Genomic DNA, 19,508 nt, shown 5'->3' on the forward strand with positions numbered 1-19,508 from the left:
GGAGCCCGTACAGTCTATATCTACAATAATATATACCTGACAGGAGCCCGTACAGTCTATATCTACAATAATATATACCTGACAGGAGCCTGTACAGTCTGTATCTACAATAATATATACCTGACAGGAGCCCGTACAGTCTATATCTACAATTATATATACCTGACAGGAGCCCGTACAGTCTGTATCTACAATAATATATACCTGACAGGAGCACGTACAGTCTATATCTACAATAATATATACCTGACAGGAGCCCGTACAGTCTGTATCTACAATAATATATACCTGACAGGAGCCCGTACAGTCTGTATCTACAATAATATATGCCTGACAGGAGCCTGTACAGTCTGTATCTACAATAATATATACCTGACAGGAGCCCGTACAGTCTGTATCTACAATAATATATACCTGACAGGAGCCCGTACAGTCTATATCTACAATTATATATACCTGACAGGAGCCCGTACAGTCTGTATCTACAATAATATATACCTGACAGGAGCCCGTACAGTCTATATCTACAATAATATATACCTGACAGGAGCCCGTACAGTCTATATCTACAATAATATATACCTGACAGGAGTCTGTACAGTCTGTATATACAATAATATATACCTGACAGGAGCCCGTACAGTCTATATCTACAATAATATATACCTGACAGGAGCCTGTACAGTCTATATCTACAATAATATATACCTGACAGGAGCCCGTACAATCTGTATCTACAATAATATATACCTGACAGGAGCCCATACAGTCTATATCTACAATAATATATACCTAGAAGGAGCCCATACAGTCTAGCATCTTCACAGTGAGCCGGCTACACTGTATGGGCTGCAGTCAGGAAACCAGGAAGGAGCCCATACACTCTATCTAGGCTCAACCATTGGACTGAAGGAGGCCCCGCCCCTTCCGGTGACATCATGACTCCAAGGAATCACTCCTCCCCACAAGAAATCAACTCCAATCTAGACGCTAGCTGCCATTACATGAGGAGTGCGGCTCTGCAGGTGGAGGTAGGTGCTGGGGCCCCATTATTCTCTATCAGGATTAGCCGCTGGTCACACACGGCCATTTTTCCTCCCCATATAATAAATGGCCTTTACCATCTCTGTGCTGTTCCGTTTTCCATGTTTCCCCCCTGAATACACACGTTCTCCCCAGTTGCTGGTCGCTGGGCTCTGACCTGTGACCCGGAGACCCTGAGATCGGGCTCTGCAGTCCTGGGTGTCTGGGAGATATTATTTTCCCACAAGGTTTTTCTCTTCCTTATGTTTGCGGCTTTATTTCTAGTCTTTATTTTCGTCTTTGATCACTATTTTTGCATTCTGTGGGATTATGGTGACTAGGAGGGCATTAGGGTCAGAAGAGATCAGCGGCCCAGACCACGAGACGTATATTATGCTGCTCTAGCAAAGGATGAAAAGCCGCCACACAGATAACCGTGATAATGCGCTAAGGACATACCATCAATAAATATAACTTGCAGTCCTATGTAACGCCACAGATAATGTACTAGATGTTACCTGCAGTCCTATGTAACAACACAGATAACAAGGTGATAACTGTGAGCACAGGTAATGTAGTAGATGTCCCGTGCAGTCCTATGTAACACCATTGATTACCTGTACTCAGAGAGTTATCACTGTTATGTAGTAGATGTTACCTGCAGTCCTATGTAAACCCACAGATAGTAAAGTAGATGTCACTTGCAGTCCTATGTAACACCACAGATAACAGTGATAACTCTGTGAGCACAGATACCGCAGTCCTATGCAACACCACAGATAACAGTGATAACACACTGAGCACAGATAATGTAGTAGGCCTCACCCGCAGTCCTATGTAACACCACAGATAATGTAGTAGATGTCCCCTGCAGTCCTATGTAACACCACAGATAAGTGATTACTGAGTATAGATAATGTAGTAGATGTCCCCTGCAGTCCTATGTAACACCACGGATAACAGTGATAAGTCTTTTGAATACAGATAATGTAGGAGTTGTTCCCTACAGTCCTATGTAACCAACAGATACTGGTGATACCTCTCTGAGTCAGGCCATCAGCAGTGCAGCCAATAGTGGACACTGGGAGAAGAGGTGTAGACTTGTTACCCGGATCCGCATTGACATATGGATGTGTGTGGTTAGATGTCTCGCTGTTATCTGTGATCCCATACCTTCGGTCAGGTACGGACTGGGGCTGAAATTCAGTCCTGGCATTTGAAATCACACAGGCCCGTGCTGTCCCCGTCCAGATGAACCAGATGGGATATATTACTTATATTACCCTGGATGGAGGAAAGGAAGATTTTCTACAAGACCAATATTTCTAATGATACCCGTGGCCTGCTGGGGCAAGTGACGGAGTCAGCGACTTTGTGCTCCGTCACAACTCTTAACAGTATGGATGTCTTGAGAACACCGATTCTGTTAACAACGTAGCAGACAAGGCGGCCCATGACCAGACAGACAGGCCCTTCTGGCATTTGCCAGATGGCCAGTCTGGCCCTGCCTTGGATGGTTTTTCCGATCCGGGATTTCACTAGAGGATGGTGGACCAGGATTTCAACTTTCTTTGACTCTTGTGTTCTATTATAAAAGGATGGGCCTCCACTCTATGCCACGGGTTACATACCCTAGCTGGAGCCCCTTTTCCCTTTTTTAGGCAGCACTGCTTTTTCATTTTAACGACCTAGTAAAACGTTTTGCTGTAATTCAGTTGACATTGTGAGATCCTATGAATTTTGAGGAGGACATTTATTCCCACTATTGCTTTTTCTCCATAGTATGGGGTGCCATCTACTGGCTAAGTATATACAGTATTTATATTTTAATTTCATTTTTTATCCAAAAAGTATCATTTCTCCTTGCAGAGGTAGACATGCTAAGCATGCCGAGATGAGGAGACTTAAAGCCGCAATGCTCCTCCGGGTAATATGCTAATTATGCAAATTGTCTCTTCAGAGAGGAAGAGAGCTAGAACTCTAGTGCCACCTTTTGGAAGGTAGCAATCCTACAAGTCAATTTTGGCCCTTTAACGAGCCTTGTCACATGACTTGGGATAATAGCCAAACCAGAATCTCAATTTGCAGACTCTGTGTTTCGGGGTACTGCCCCTCGTCAGTGCAAAGCGGAGATCTGGTTTGGCTGTGTGAGAGGCGTCAGACCGTTATCCAAGTAGTATCATTTCTCCTTGCAGAGATCGACATGCTAAGCATGCCGAGATGAGGAGACTTAAAGCCGCAATGCTCCACTGGGTAATATGCTAATTATGCAAATTGTCTCTTCTTGGATAACGGTCTGACGCCTCACACAGCCAAAACAGATCTCCACTCCACTGACGAGGGGCAGTACCCCAAAACACAGTGTCTGCAAATTGATATTCTGGTTTGGCTATTATCCTAAGTCATGTGACAAGGCTCGTTAAAGGGTCAACATTGACTTGTAGGATTGCTACCTTCCAATAGGTGGCACTAGAGTTCTAGCGCTCTCCCTCTCTGAAGAGACAATTTGCATAATTTCCATTTTTAAAATTATAAAAGAAAGCAGATGCCCCCACCCCCAAAAGGATGGCACTTGCCAGACCCTAAACAAAAAAAATGACAAGTGATTGGGCTCTCGCAATCTTTGCTGCCTTGATTTGCTTTTTACAGAATTTATTTAATTTTTTGTATTTATTTAATGCCTCCTCACTACCTACTTCCTTTAATTCTCTAAATGCTTTCTTTTTGTCCCTTATTGCGCCCCTTACAGCTCTATTTAGCCATATTGGTTTCCTCCTATTTCTAGTATGTTTATTCCCACACGGTATATACTGTGCACAGGTCCTATCCAGGATGCTAATAAACGTCTCCCATTTTCTTTGTGTATTTTTATGTCTCAGGATATTGTCCCAGTTAATTGCACCAAGATCCTCTCTCATCCGTTGGAAATTTGCCTTCCTGAAGTTTAGTGTCTTTGTAACCCCTCTACTACCCATCTTATTAAAGGATACATGAAAACGTATTATTTTATGACCCCCAACCCTTATATTTGATATTCGTTAACTTTTAGCTGCCTGGACACTTCCTCATTGAACCGCAACTAGGGCTTATTTTTGGAGTAGGGCTTATATTTCAAGACTACTCCTAAAAGGCCAAAAATTCCTTCTTATCTTGGGGGAAACAGGGTATCTACATTTCCTGATAGTTAGAAAATATGAGAATTAATCCACAAACTTTACCATGTCACACTTTTGGAATATTTAGTTACCAGTAGCGCAGCAGATAATTCTCCCCACCAAGACAGTGTCATTTAAAGGCCAGGGTCGGAGACTGATAGTGGCAATTACCGTATTTTTCGGACTAAAAGTTGCACCGGACCATAAGACGCACCCCAAATTTGGGGTGAAAATTGCAGAAAAAAATATTTTTATAAGATGGGGGTCCATCTTATTGTCCGAATTTACAGTATCTTACCTGAGGGCTGGCCGTGGCAGAGCAGGGTCACAGGAGGCATGGTGTCGGCAGAGGTGCGGTGATGCGGTATGGGGTGCACCTGAGCAGGGTCCCTTCCTGCTTAGGTGGGCGATGCCACGGCCTGGTGTCCATGGGGGGTTGCAGCAGTGGTGTGGCGATGGCAGAGGTGCTGGGATAATGAGGGGTATGGCATGAGCAGGGTCCCTTTCACAGGTGAGGTGACGCTGCGGCCCGGTATCAAAGGCAAGAAGCAGAGCCAGGTTAATCACCGGTTTCTCGGTGGCGGCAGCGGCCATCTTCCTGAGGCCGCGCGTGCGCAGATGAAGTGCTCTGCTTCCCGGGGCTTCAGGAAAATGGCCGCGGGAGGCTGCGCATGCGCAGATGGAGATCGCTGCATCCATTTTCCTGAAGCCGATATCTAAATCTGCGAACTCGGCTTCAGGAAAATGTCCGCCGCGATCTCCATCTGCACACGCGCGGCCTCCCGTGACCATTTTCCTGAATCCACAGGAAGCAGAGCACTCCATCTGCGCACGCGTGGCCTCAGGAAGATGACCGCCACCATCGAGAAACCTGTGATTCACCCGGCTCTGCTGCTCACATTGGATACCGGACCTCACCTGTGGAAGGGACCCTGCTCACACCATACCGCTCACTGCACCTCATCATCCCCGCACCTCTGCCGCAGCCGCACCTCTGCCACACCACAGTGACTTTGGAATCAGGGAGTTTCCAAGGGAGGAATTGCTTCTGTTTTTTTTTTTGTTTTTTTTTTTTGGTTTAATGAATACTTTGTATTTATTTTTAATTAACGTTTCTGTGTGGTGCAATCCCCATTAGGAAATGTGCGCCACAATTGTTAATGCCATCCAGTGCACATCTTGCCACATGTATGCAGTCCTTGACCAGCCGGTCGAGGGTGCATACTGCTGTGCGAGATGTGAGCACATTGTGCATTTGGAAACCCAGATACTGGATCTAAATGTGCAGCTGGCAACACTGAGATCCATAGACAATATGGAGAGGAGTCTTCTGCTCACAGAGCAGACGCTCAATGGGATAGATGAGGAGGGGGATGGTAGGATGGAGCTGCAGGACAGTGTGGCAGTTAGCTGGGTGACAGATAGAAGGCGGGGTAGAGGGAAGAGTGCCAGGGAGGCTAGTCCTGATCTGGCACACCCCAATAAGTTTGCTAAGTTGGCAGATGAGGGGGGTGCCAGTACAGGGGTAGCACTGCTGCAGCCAGGCATGTCCTCTGAAAGCCGGAGGAGTGACTGCTCCAGTAAGGAGGGAAAAAGGAGAGCAGGGCAGGCCAGACAGGTGCTGGTAGTGGGGGACTCAATTATTAGGGGAACAGATAGGGCAATCTGTCACAAAGACAGGGATCGTCGGACGGTGTGCTGCCTACCTGGCGCTCGAGGAGGCTAGTCCTGATCTGGCACACCCCAATAAGTTTGCTAAGTTGGCAGATGAGGGGGGTGCCAGTACAGGGGTAGCACTGCTGCAGCCAGGCATGTCCTCTGAAAGCCGGAGGAGTGACTGCTCCAGTAAGGAGGGAAAAAGGAGAGCAGGGCAGGCCAGACAGGTGCTGGTAGTGGGGGACTCAATTATTAGGGGAACAGATAGGGCAATCTGTCACAAAGACAGGGATCGTCGGACGGTGTGCTGCCTACCTGGCGCTCGAGTCCGACACATCGCTGATCGGGTGGACAGATTACTGGGAGGGGCTGGTGAGGACCCAGCGGTCATGGTGCACATTGGCACAAATGACAAAGTTAGAGGTAGGTGGAAGGTCCTTAAAGATGATTTCAGGGAATTAGGCTGCAAGCTGAAAGCAAGGACCTCCAACGTGGTATTTTCCGAAATACTACCCGTGCCACGCCAGAGAGGCAACGGGAGATTAGGGAGGTTAATAAGTGGCTCAAGAATTGGTGTAGGAAGGAGGGGTTTGGGTTCCTGCAGAACTGGGCCGACTTCTCAGTTGGCTACAGGCTCTACGCTAGGGACGGGCTGCACCTCAATGGGGAAGGTGCAGCTGTGCTGGGGGAGAAACTGGTTAGAAGGTTGGAGGAGTGTTTAAACTAGGGATTGGGGGGGAGGGTATTCATTTTATAGGAGGGGAAGATAGTGCAGATAGAGACCTGGGCACAAATAAGGAAGTTGGGGGTGGCGGTGGCATGGGGGGTGGGGTTAGAACAGTTAGTAATTTAAGAAAGAATAGAGGTACAGAGAGTAACATCAAGTGCATGTATACTAATGCCAGAAGCCTCGCCAACAAAATGGATGAATTAGAACTAATGTTGTTGGAGCATAATTATGACATGGTGGGGATATCTGAGACGTGGCTGGATGAGAGCCATGACTGGGCTGTTAACTTGCAGGGCTATAGCCTGTTCAGAAATGACCGTACAGATAAGCGAGGGGGAGGGGTGTGTCTATATGTAAAATCATCCTTAAAACCCATCCTGCGTGATAATATAGGTGAATTTAATGAAAATGTAGAGTCCCTGTGGGTGGAGATAAGGGGAGGGGAAAAAAATAATAAATTACTGATAGGGGTTTGTTATAAATCTCCAAAACTAATGGAAGCAATGGAGAATATCCTCGTAAAGCAAATAGATGAAGCTGCGACTCAAGGAGAAGTCATTATTATGGGGGACTTCAACTACCCTGAAATAGATTGGGGAACAGAAACCTGCAGTTCCAGCAAAGGTAATCGGTTTTTGACAACTATGAGAGACAATTACCTTTCACAACTGGTTCAGGACCCAACAAGGAGGGGGGCACTGCTAGACCTAATATTAACCAACAGGCCAGACCGCATATCAAATATAAGGGTTGGGGGTCACTTGGGGAATAGTGATCACAAAATAATAAGTTTTCATGTAACCTTTAATAAGATGGGTAGTAGGGGGGTGACAAGGACACTAAACTTCAGGAGGGCAAATTTCCAACGGATGAGAGAGGATCTTGGTGCAATTAATTGGGACGATATCCTGAGACACAAAAATACACAAAGAAAATGGGAGACATTTATTAGCATCCTGGATAGGACCTGTGCACAGTATATACCGTATGGGAATAAACATACTAGAAATAGGAGGAAACCAATATGGCTAAATAGAGCTGTAAGGGGCGCAATAAGGGACAAAAATAAAGCATTTAGAGAATTAAAGGAAGTAGGTAGTGAGGAGGCATTAAATAAATACAGAAAATTAAATAAATTCTGTAAAAAGCAAATCAAGGCAGCAAAGATTGAGACAGAGAGACTCATTGCCAGAGAGAGTAAAAATAATCCCAAAATATTCTTTAACTATATAAATAGTAAGAAACTAAAAAATGACAGCGTTGGCCCCCTTAAAAATAGTCTGGGTGAAATGGTGGATGAGGAAAAAGCCAATATGCTAAATGACTTTTTTTCATCAGTATTTACAAAAGAAAATCCCATGGCAGACAAAATGACTAGTGATAAAAATTCCCCATTAAATGTCACCTGCTTAACCCAGCAGGAAGTACAGCGGCGTCTAAAAATCACTAAAATTGACAAATCTCCGGGTCCGGATGGGATACACCCCCGAGTACTGCAGGAACTAAGTACAGTCATTGATAGACCATTATTTTTAATCTTTAAAGACTCCATAATAACAGGGTCTGTACCACAGGACTGGCGTATAGCAAATGTGGTGCCAATATTCAAAAAAGGGGCAAAAACTGAACTCGGTAATTATAGGCCAGTAAGCTTAACCTCTACTGTGGGTAAAATCCTGGAGGGCATTCTAAGGGATACTATACTGGAGTATCTGAAGAGGAATAACCTCATGACCCAGTATCAGCACGGGTTTACTAGGGACCGTTCATGTCAGACTAATTTGATCAGCTTCTATGAAGAGGTAAGTTCCGGACTGGACCAAGGGAACCCAGTGGACGTAGTATATATGGACTTTTCCAAAGCTTTTGATACGGTGCCACACAAAAGGTTGTTACATAAAATGAGAGTAATGGGGATAGGGGAAAATATGTGTAAGTGGGTTGAGAGCTGGCTCAGGGATAGGAAACAAAGGGTGGTTATTAATGGAGCACACTCGGACTGGGTCACGGTTAGCAGTGGGGTACCACAGGGGTCAGTATTGGGCCCTCTTCTTTTTAACATATTTATTAATGACCTTGTAGGGGGCATTCAGAGTAGAATTTCAATATTTGCAGATGACACTAAACTCTGCAGGGTAATCAATACAGGGGAGGACAATTTTATATTACAGGATGATTTATGTAAACTAGAAGCTTGGGCTGATAAATGGCAAATGAGCTTTAATGGGGATAAATGTAAGGTCATGCACTTGGGTAGAAGTAATAAGATGTATAACTATGTGCTTAATTCTAAAACTCTGGGCAAAACCGTCAATGAAAAAGACCTGGGTGTATGGGTGGATGACAAACTCATATTCAGTGGCCAGTGTCAGGCAGCTGCTACAAAGGCAAATAAAATAATGGGATGTATTAAAAGAGGCATAGATGCTCATGAGGAGAACATAATTTTACCTCTATACAAGTCACTAGTTCGACCACACTTAGAATACTGTGCACAGTTCTGGTCTCCGGTGTATAAGAAAGACATAGCTGAACTAGAGCGGGTGCAGAGAAGAGCGACCAAGGTTATTTGGGGACTGGGGGGTCTGCAATACCAAGATAGGTTATTACACTTGGGGCTATTTAGTTTGGAAAAACGAAGACTAAGGGGTGATCTTATTTTAATGTATAAATATATGAGGGGACAGTACAAAGACCTTTCTGATGATCTTTTTAATCATAGACCTGAGACAGGGACAAGGGGGCATCCTCTACGTCTTGAGGAAAGAAGGTTTAAGCATAATAACAGACGCGGATTCTTTACTGTAAGAGCAGTGAGACTATGGAACTCTCTGCCGTATGATGTTGTAATGAGTGATTCATTAATTAAATTTAAGAGGGGACTGGATACCTTTCTGGAAAAGTATAATACTACAGGGTATATATATTAGATTCCTTGATAAGGCGTTGATCCAGGGAACTAGTCTGATTGCCGTATGTGGAGTCGGGAAGGAATTTTTTTCCCCATGGTGGTTAATCTTTGCCACATGGGGTTTTTTTGCCTTCCCCTGGATCAACATGTTAGGGCATGTTAGGTTAGGCTATGGGTTGAACTAGATGGACTTACAGTCTTCCTTCAACCTTAATAACTATGTAACTGCCGGTAAGTCTGCATTTCAACTATAAGATGCACCCACCCATTTTCCTCACATTTTTTAGGGGGAAAATGTGTGTGCTATAGTCCGAAAAATGCGGTATGTTGGTAAATCAGAAGCGATAAGACAAGAGTATACAGGACCTCAAGGCTACAGGGTCTAGGGAGAATGGAGGGAAAGAAGAGATCGGGGCGCAGATCTAAGTGTAAATAATTTCGTTCACCTCAAATATGTAGGTTAAACATGCTCACCTTGTGTGTAGCTTGCATCATAGCATATTGACCTAAAAGGTCCGAACAAGATGCCTGGTTTCCCTGGTATGCAGCAGCTGTCTGGATACAACGGATCTCTCAGCCAGGAGACCGTGAAGTGAAAAAGGAGGAATCATCCAGTCTATTCAGTGCTCCCAGGTAACATACACCAAGCAACCATATTGCAAGTCTTGGAAAACTTATTCAGAATAAAATAACGCGTTTCGGCTATATAGTTGTTAAAAATAGCCTTCCTCAGGTAGGGTACTTCAAAAATGAACAGAGTTATATAGTCTGCACATATCAGCTTAAGCAATCAATTATGCTAATTGTCAGACACCAGGAGGTGACTCACCAGTCTATTTAACATTCAATAGCTTTCATTGCACAGCTTTAGTTCATATATATGTGAATCTAAAGGTACCTTCACACGAAACGACTTTGAAACGATATCGCTAGCGATCCGTGACGTTGCAGCATCCTGGCTAGCGATATCGTTTCGTTTGACACGCAGCAGCGATCAGGATCCTGCTGTGATGTCGCTGGTCGCCAAATAAAGTTCAGAACTTTATTTGGTCGTCCGATCGCTGTGTATCGTTGTGTTTGAAAGCAAAACCAACGATACTAGCGATGTTTTACACTGGTAACCAGGGTAAACATCGGGTTCCTAAGCGCAGGGCCGCGCTTAGTAACCCGATGTTTACCCTGGTTACCAGCGTAAAAGTAAAAAAAAAAAAATACATACTCACCTGCGTGTCCCCCAGCGTCTGCTTCCTGACACTCTGAGCGCCGGCCCTAAAGTGAAAGTGAAAGCACAGCGGTGACGTCACCGCTGTGCTGTTAGGGCCGGAGCTCAGTCAGTGTCAGGAAGCAGACGCTGGGGGACGCGCTGATGAGTATGTACTGTTTGTTTTTTTTACTTTTACGCTGGTAACCAGGGTAAACATCGGGTTACTAAGCGCGGCCCTGCGCTTAGCAACCCGATGTTTACCCTGGTTACCCGGGGACCTCGGCATCGTTGGTCGCTGGAGAGCGGTCTGTGTGACAGCTCTCCAGCGATCAAACAGCGACACTGCAGCGATCGGCATCGTTGTCGCTATCGCTGCAGCGTCGCTTCGTGTGAAGGTACCTTAAGGGTACCGTCACACAGTGCCATTTTGATCGCTACGACGGCACGATTCGTGACGTTCCAGCAATATCATACGATATCGCTGTGTCTGACACGCTACTGCGATCAGACATCCCGCTGAGAATCGTACGTCGTAGCAGATCGTTTGGAACTTTCTTTCGTCGCTTGATCACCCGCTGACATCGCTGGATCGGTGTGTGTGACACCGATCCAGCGATGTGTTCGCTTGTAACCAGGGTAAACATCGGGTAACTAAGCGCAGGGCCGCGCTTAGTAACCCGATGTTTACCCTGGTTACCAGCGTAAACGTAAAAAAAAACAAACAGTACATACTTACATTCCGGTGTTTGTCCCCCGGCGTCTCAGCTTCTCTGCACTGTGAGCGCCTGCCGGCCGGAAAGCGAGCACAGCGGTGACGTCACCGCTCTGCTTTCCGGCTCTGGTGCTTACACAGTGCAGAGAAGCAGAACGCCGGGGGACAGACACCGGAATGTAAGTATGTACTGTTTGTTTTTTTTACGTTTACGCTGGTAACCAGGGTAAACATCGGGTTACTAAGCGCGGCCCTGCGCTTAGTAACCCGATGTTTACCCTGGTTACCAGCGGGGACTTCGGCATCGTTGGTCGCGAAATTATCGCTCCAGCGCCGTGCATTGCAAGGTGTGACCGCAGTGTACGACGCTGGAGCGATAATCACATGACGCTACGACGTCACGGATCGTGCCGTCGTAGCGACCAAAGTGTCGCTGTGTGACGGTACCCTAAGGGTACTGTCACACAGTGGCACTTTGGTCGCTACAACGGCACGATCCGTGACGTTCCAGCGATATAGTTACGATATCGCTGTGTCTGACACGCTACTGCGATCAGGGACCCCGCTGAGAATCGTACGTCGTAGCAGATCGTTTGAAACTTTATTTCGTCGTCAAGTGTCCCGCTGTGGCGGCATGATTGCATCGTGTGACAAAGGTGTGCACGATATTCCCAATGTCCCGTATGACTTCTACATCGCAACTACGTCATGAAATTATCGCTCCAGCGCTGTGCATTGCAAAGTGTGACCGCTGTCTACGACGCTGGAGCGATAATCAAGCGACGCTGCAACGTCACGGATCGTGCCGTTGTAGCGACCAAAGTGCCACTGTGTGACAGTACCCTAAAATAGCAGAGAACATGATAAAATATACTTCATAAAAAAATTTTTTTTCCAAGATTTGCAATATCGTTGCTTGGTGCATGTTACCTGGGAACGCTGAATAGACTGGATGATTCCTCCTTTTTCAGAACTGATAAGATGGTATTTTCAGTCCCAGTGCGGTTTACAAAATAATGGACCGCACTCGAACCAATGTCCTATGATGCGGCAGTGCAGATAAGTGATTTTTTTTTTTTCACTCAGTGTGTGGGAAAAAAATCTATCTGAATATTTATGACAGAACCTCTGTCTGATCTGGTCTCCTGGTATAACGGGCTCCATGCCAGAAAGTTTGGGTCTAAATTCTTCATTTTTGTTGTATTTTTTTTTTAAGTCACTTTTTCTTTTTTGCCTTGTAACTATTTGCTCCTAATTCTTCAAAATGGTCTAAAGGTACCTTCACACTAAACGATATCGCTAGCGATCCGTGACGTTGCAGCGTCCTGGCTAGCGATATCGTTGAGTGTGACAGGCAGCAGCGATCAGGATCCTGCTGTGATATTGCTGGTCGTTGGTTAAAGTTCAGTTTATTTGGTCGTCAGACCCGCGTGTATCGTTGTGTTTGACAGCAAAAGCAACGATACCAGCGATGTTTTACAATGGTAACCAGGGTAAATATCGGGTTACTAAGCGCAGGGCCGCGCTTAGTAACCCGATGTTTACCCTGGTTACCATCGTAAAAGTAAAAAAAAAACAAACACTACATACTCACCTTCGCGTCCCCCGGCGTCCGCTTCCTGCACTGACTGAGCGCCGGCTGTAAAGTGAAAGTACAGCACAGCGGTGACGTCACCGCTCTGCTGTTAGGGCCGGCACTCGCACAGTGCAGGGAAGCGGACGCCGGGGGATGCGAAGGTGAGTATGTAGTGTTTGTTTTTTTTACTTTTACGATGGTAACCAGGGTAAACATCGGGTTACTAAGCGCGGCCTTGCGCTTAGCAACCTGATGTTCACCCTGGTTACCCGGGGACCTCGGCATCGTTGGTCGCTGGAGAGCGGTCTGTGTGACAGCTCTCCAGCGACCAAACAGCGACGCTGCAGCGATCGGCATCGTTGTCTGTATCGCTGCAGCGTCGCTTAGTGTGAAGGTACCTTAAGTGGGTCATGATTTTTGCACAAAAGAAAAATGCTCTTGGGACAAAAAGTCTCAAATTTTGCTTCAGGGGTGAATTGGAGTACATTTCTGACAAAGTTTGTGAATTTTTACAAAGTTGCAGTTGATGAATCAGCCAAAAACATCCTGATTGATTAACAAAAAAACAAAACAGGTGAACACTTATAAAATAGTCACGTGCCATACATGTCAGCCTCATTTCTGTGTTCAGTGATTGCATATAAAGTCTTCATTAATTGTATTATTACATGGGATTCTTTATGATGTTACATTGTCATCTCCTCATTCAGGTCCCTACAATATCAGATCCCCTCAGTGGAGAACTTCTACATAAGAGAATTTTCCTGACTGACCCATCAATGGATATGGACAGGGACAAGATGGCGGAGAGGATATTACACTTCACCCTAGAGATCCTCTTCCAGCTTACTGGAGAGGTGAGAGATTCTGATGACGTCACATTACTTCATTCTTATCTATGGGAATAACAGATGGACAGAACTGAAGAGGTGAGGACTCTGGAAATGTCTGTAGTGAGATTTATTAATGTGTCTCTCCATAACCAGGATTACACAGTAGTGAAGAAGACCTCTAGTGAGCGCTGTCAGGACCCTGTGTCTGAGGGATGGGGAAGACCCCTGAGCCCAATCACGGAGCTTCCGCCTCACCCTCTGATACATGAGGACATCAATGACCAGAAGATCCTAGAACTCACCTACAAGATGCTTGAGCTGCTGACTGGAGAGGTGACACTTCTGGGAATGCTGGGACATAATACAGTAACACTATGAAGGGAACGGGGGATGATGGTATCATTGTATGTGTCAGGTTCCTATACGATGTCAGGACGTTGCTGTCTATTTCTCCATGGAGGAGTGGGAGTATTTAGAAGGACACAAAGATCTGTACAAGGGCATCAAGATGGAGGTTCCCCAGCCCCTCACATCACCAGGTAATAGACAGGACTAAATACACACGGCCTATAATTATCTGTATGTAAAGAATGAATTCAGTCCCTGTATGTGTTTCCTCCAGATCTATCCAGTAAGAGGACAACACCAGAGAGATGTCCCCATCCTCTTCTTCCACAGGACTGTAAACAAGAAGATCCCAGTGTTCCTCAGGATCATCAGGTAGATGGAGAGAAGGTGTCATGAGATCTCCCCTATGATGTGTAGACGGCTGTGAAGATCTTGTGTTCAGTCTTGTTTTATCCACCAGTATTATATGCTTTACACTTGTTTAAGATTTAATTTGGCCGAGTATGATGAAGAAACTGTGAACTCCAGTGAAACACGTGATGTAGTGACACTGTCTTCTCTACATCACATCCTCACACTATTGGTACTGCTCCCTTGGAAGCCGATGACAATGACCCGTGATATAGTGTGGTGGAGGAGGTGAACAAGGAATCAGGAGAGGCCATTATAGTCAACAACAGAAAGTCTTTTACTGAAGTAGAAGCTGAAAATACATAACATAACTGCCATCGGACTGGATGGTATTCACATTTGGATTTGACAGAGTTTTCACATGGATGGTTACACATGGCAGTACTTTACATTTCTACTTCAATGCGATCTCATAGTCATATCAATCCATTTTTAGCAAACTCCATTTTTATTACTTCCTTCACACTGGCTACATCAGCTTCCTTTTCAGATGCCCCCATGAGGTAAGACATTAGAATGCCTTTTCTAAATCTTCCACACTTAGTTGACAACTTGCAATCCACCACTGCATCAGGGTGACTTTGTCCAGCCCACAGCAGTCTCAGGACTACCACTTGCTCTGCTCCTCGTTGTCCCCAACTTGGCTCGTGTGTGACCCTCTTCCAGCTTCCTACTAAAGGCTCATATCCATATGCGAGAAAAAAAAGGTTCCGTAATCTGGACCGAAAAAAACGGACGAGTGTCATGCGACATCAATGCGCGTATAATGCGATTTTCACACCTGCATTTGATATACATCCGAGCAATTTTAAACATGAGCTTTTACATACAGCAGTTCTCTCTGTCATGTACACAGCGTTTTCAAAGGAAATATTCGTCAAAACACACATAAAAGAAAAGCCGGTAATTCTTGTGCGCGTACAGTAAAATCACACTGACAAGTTAGAATAGAATAGATATATACACATAGAATGCATATATATACAGCTCTGGCAAAAATTACGAGACCACTGCAAAATGTTCAGTTTGTCTGATTTTTCTCTTTATAGGTATATTTTTGAGTAAAATGTAAATTGTTCTTTTATTCTATAAACTTCTGACAACATGTCTCTGAATTTCCAAGCAATACATTTTATATTTTTTTCTGAAAAGGAGAAATGGTCAAAATTAAAAACAAACAAACAGTGCTTTCAGACCTCAAGTAATGCAAGGAAAACAAGTTCATAATCCTTTAGAAACAACAATACTAATGTTTTAACTCGGGAAGAGTTCAGAAATCAATATTTTGTGGAGTAACCATGATTTTTAATCACAGCTTTCATGCATCTTGGCAGCTTTCCACCAGTCTTTCACACTGCTTCTGGCGCAAAAATGTAAGCAGTTCTTCTTTGTTTAATGGCTTGTGACTATCCAGCATCCTCTTTTGACATGGTGACCTCCTAATTTTTGCCAGAGCTGTATATAGATACCTGTGAGATATATGCATTGCATAGAGAGATAGCTAGAAGAAAAGACGATAATACATGTCGGGTTCTGTAAATTCACCTCAGGAGCCGACAGGATAGAAGAGGTGGGTTACATACAGTAAATACAAATAGAATAGGTAGATATATAGATGTCAATGACAAATACAATTAGTAGAGTGTGTGTGCAAATTACTGTGCATGTATTTAATTAATAGAAGATTATTTTGCAGAAAAAAAGGGCGTGGGCTTCCGTGCAATTTTCGCAACCAGCATAGGGAAAGCAGATGACTGGGGGCAGATGTTTATGGCCTGGGAAGGGGGTAATACCCATGGAGCTTCCCAGGCTATTAATATCAGCTCGCAGCTGTATACTTAGCCTTTACTGGCTATTAAAATGAGGGCCCCCCCAAATAAATGACTTGGGGTCACCCCCATAATTAATAACCAGCAAAGGCTATGCAGACAGCTGTGGGCTGAAATTAATAGCCTAGGAAGGGGCCATAGATATTGCCCCCCGGCCAAAAACATCAGCTCTCAGCCACCCAGAAAAGTCGCATCTCTACGATGCGCCAATTCGGCACTTGGCCTTGCTCTTCCCACTTGCCCTGTAGCGGTGGCAAGTGAGGTAATAGTTGTGGGGTTGATGTCACCTTTGTATTGTAAGGTCACATCAAGCCCACGGCTTAGTAATGAAGAGGTGTCCATAAGACACTTATCCATTCCTAATCCTATAGTTGTTACATGTTAAATAAAGACACAGCTAGAATAAAATATTTTAATGAAATAAACCATAACACAGTTTTCCCATTTTATTATTACTCCTAATCCATTCGACGCCCTCGATCTCCTGTAATAAAAATAACAAACCAACAATATACCATACCTGTCCGTTGTTGTGTCCCATGCCGTAATCCATATCTGGGGTATATACTGTTTTCAACCAGGATGGTGCCAAGATGTGACCGCCCTGGCTGAAAACTATTGGTGAATGAGGAGATGCTGTGAGCAGAGCTTCAGTGACTAGCTGTGCTCCCTCACAGCCTGAACTGCGGTAAACTCTGGACCATGGGAAAATGCCAGTGCATTTTCCCACGGTCCAGAGGTCATCACAGTTCAGCACGGCTGCGAGTGACTAGTGGTGCCATCACTGATGCTGTGCTGCCTCACAGCGCCTGACCTGCGCTGAACTCTGGAGCATGGGAAAATGCACTGGCATTTTCCTACGGTCCAGAGGTTACCAGTCCAGAGAACTACCGGCTTTTAAAAGGACATCGGTGCATAAAAAACGGACAGCACTCGCATGGTGCGAGTGCTGTGTTTTTTTTTCTCTCATCCCCTGACTTGCGTTGGCGAGTCTCGTCTGAGATACGCAGCAAATGGCAGCATGCTGCGATTTTTTTTTTTTTTTTTTTTTTTTTCTCCGTCCGATTTCAGCTGAGAAAACGCAGATGAGATGTAACCCATTGAATAACATTGGTCAGAGTGCAATCCAATTTTTTTCTCTCGGATTGCACACATCCATTTTTCTCGCAAATGAGTATGAGCCCTAACCTGTAATCCCTTCCAAGATAATGCTTCTGCTACTTTTTCTGGATTCCTGTTCTGACAGAATCTGCTTTCTGTCTGGCTTATGTTCACGTTGCTGTAAGTACAGGCAATCTGGTGTACTAGGCCTTCACAGCCCCCTATATTGCTGAAGCATGAACTTCTAATTGTTAATCGTTTGTTATCCAAAACTCCTGCAGCAAGCATTACTTTACACAGTACCCTGGTAAGTCAATGCAGTAACTGTGAAAGGCAGCAATGTAACATATTACACTTATTATATGATCTTCAGGGGGTTCTGATCATTCTTCCACTCTCTTACACTTGTTAATGAGAATTGTGAAGAAGGCAGGATTAGAATTGATCAAAGATGTGACTTCTTCATCTGTCTGTGACTTTTACAATATTTGTTTCAGGGTGAAGATCTGACCTATACTGATACTACAGGGACATATGTGAAGGGTGATGAGTGCTGTAAAGAGGAGATTCCTGCAGATAACCACCCAAGTGAGTAGTAGCTTCTGTATTTACGTATTGACCGATTGGAACAATTATGTGTTTAATTTTGTAGACTGTCTATTGAATCTGCACTCTGTTCTGTGCCCATGCCTCACAAGCTATGCACTACTCAGCTGCCTATTTGTCACGATTCTACCAGTCAGTGTCCTAAGGACGCTGTGAGTGACAGCTCAGCCACCCTTAGGATCAGGGGCATTCTGGGCTGTCAGTATTGTGAGTGACGGCTCAGCTGCCGAATCTGGCTTGTATGGCAGGGTCTCTTCCAGGTGTCACCTGTTCAGAGTGATTATCTGGTATTTCGCTGGATGGCAATGGTCAGACGTAGCCTTGTTCGGTGGTGTGTTTACTCTGTGTACTCATTTTCTGATCTGCGTTGCCAGACCTAGAATTTGCCTTTTGGCTACTTGTTTGTATTATCCCTTTTGCCTTGATGTACTCTGACTTTAGCTGCCTGACCTCGGATTTTGCCTCTGACTGTTCATTTTTTTGTATTCCTTTGTCTTTGATGTACTATTCTGGCACTTGATCTTGGACTACTGATCTTCCCTGCCACACACTTGTCCATGAGTAGTGATTCAGCATCACATAACATTTTGTTTTTGCCAGAAAGGATCCCATTCACACGCGTTGTAATCAGGTGGCAAATCTGACCGAAATGAATCGGTATCTAGCTAAACAGCACCAGAACCTTGTATCATTACAGTTGCAGGACCAGGAAAAGGTGTCTTGCTGTGTGAAATCTCACTACCTCTTTGTTGCCGGTGGTGACTGTGACATCTGTACCTTCAGATGTGCAGTTGACCTCCTCTGAATGCGTAACTCTTTCTGATACATTTTTGGAACAGAAGAAACAGTTTGAGTTTTCAGCAAGAGCTGTAGATTAGTTTTTACCCTGCTACATCAGTCTTCAAGCGATGAGCGCCAGGAGGTGGGAATACTTATATCCCTTCTGCAAGGCGGGTTCGCAGACCTTTTGGCATTTTCACTGTCCCCACAGGCCCCAGAACAGGTTTCTGTTGATGCATTCTTTGACAACTTAGGTTTAATTTATGACAAACCTGACAGATTCTGGATCACTATGGCTAAGATCATGAACCTGACATTGGGGACCTGCACCGCTGAATACTACAGCACCGAATTCCAGCAATGGTCCACCAGAGTTCAGTGGAATGATGCGTCCCTCAGGTGCCAATTCATTAAAGGCCTTTTTGAAGCCCTTAAGGGGACTCTGTCAGCTCAAATTGGCGGGACATTAAAATGATTTCTTGCCGGTCAGATGGGCGGCGTATCCTCTTTATTTCTCCACCCAGTCCGTCCCTGTTTTCCACGCACTATGTCCCGGAACACAGCGAAATACTTCCGGGACATAGTGCGCGGACGCATGCGCAGTATGCTCTGCCCTACTGCGGGCAAAGCCGA

The 19,508-nt window shown here is 44.9% G+C and overlaps 1 protein-coding gene across 1 annotated transcript in view; it reads left to right on the forward strand.

Moving 5' to 3' along the window:
- Positions 1–909: 909 nt before the first annotated feature.
- The window catches only part of LOC143766271 (uncharacterized), a 64,591-nt gene continuing 45,992 nt past the window's right edge, over positions 910–19,508 (forward strand). Inside the window, exons 1-6 of the mRNA XM_077253816.1 lie at positions 910–1,031; positions 13,678–13,824; positions 13,954–14,133; positions 14,216–14,339; positions 14,423–14,520; positions 17,987–18,077. Coding sequence (XP_077109931.1) covers positions 939–1,031; positions 13,678–13,824; positions 13,954–14,133; positions 14,216–14,339; positions 14,423–14,520; positions 17,987–18,077 — 733 coding nt within the window. The 5' untranslated portion in view covers positions 910–938. The remainder of the gene's footprint in view (positions 1,032–13,677; positions 13,825–13,953; positions 14,134–14,215; positions 14,340–14,422; positions 14,521–17,986; positions 18,078–19,508) is intronic.

Source organism: Ranitomeya variabilis, chromosome 4 (assembly GCF_051348905.1).
Source record: "Ranitomeya variabilis isolate aRanVar5 chromosome 4, aRanVar5.hap1, whole genome shotgun sequence".
In the NCBI taxonomy this organism is placed as follows: Eukaryota; Metazoa; Chordata; class Amphibia; order Anura; family Dendrobatidae; genus Ranitomeya; species Ranitomeya variabilis.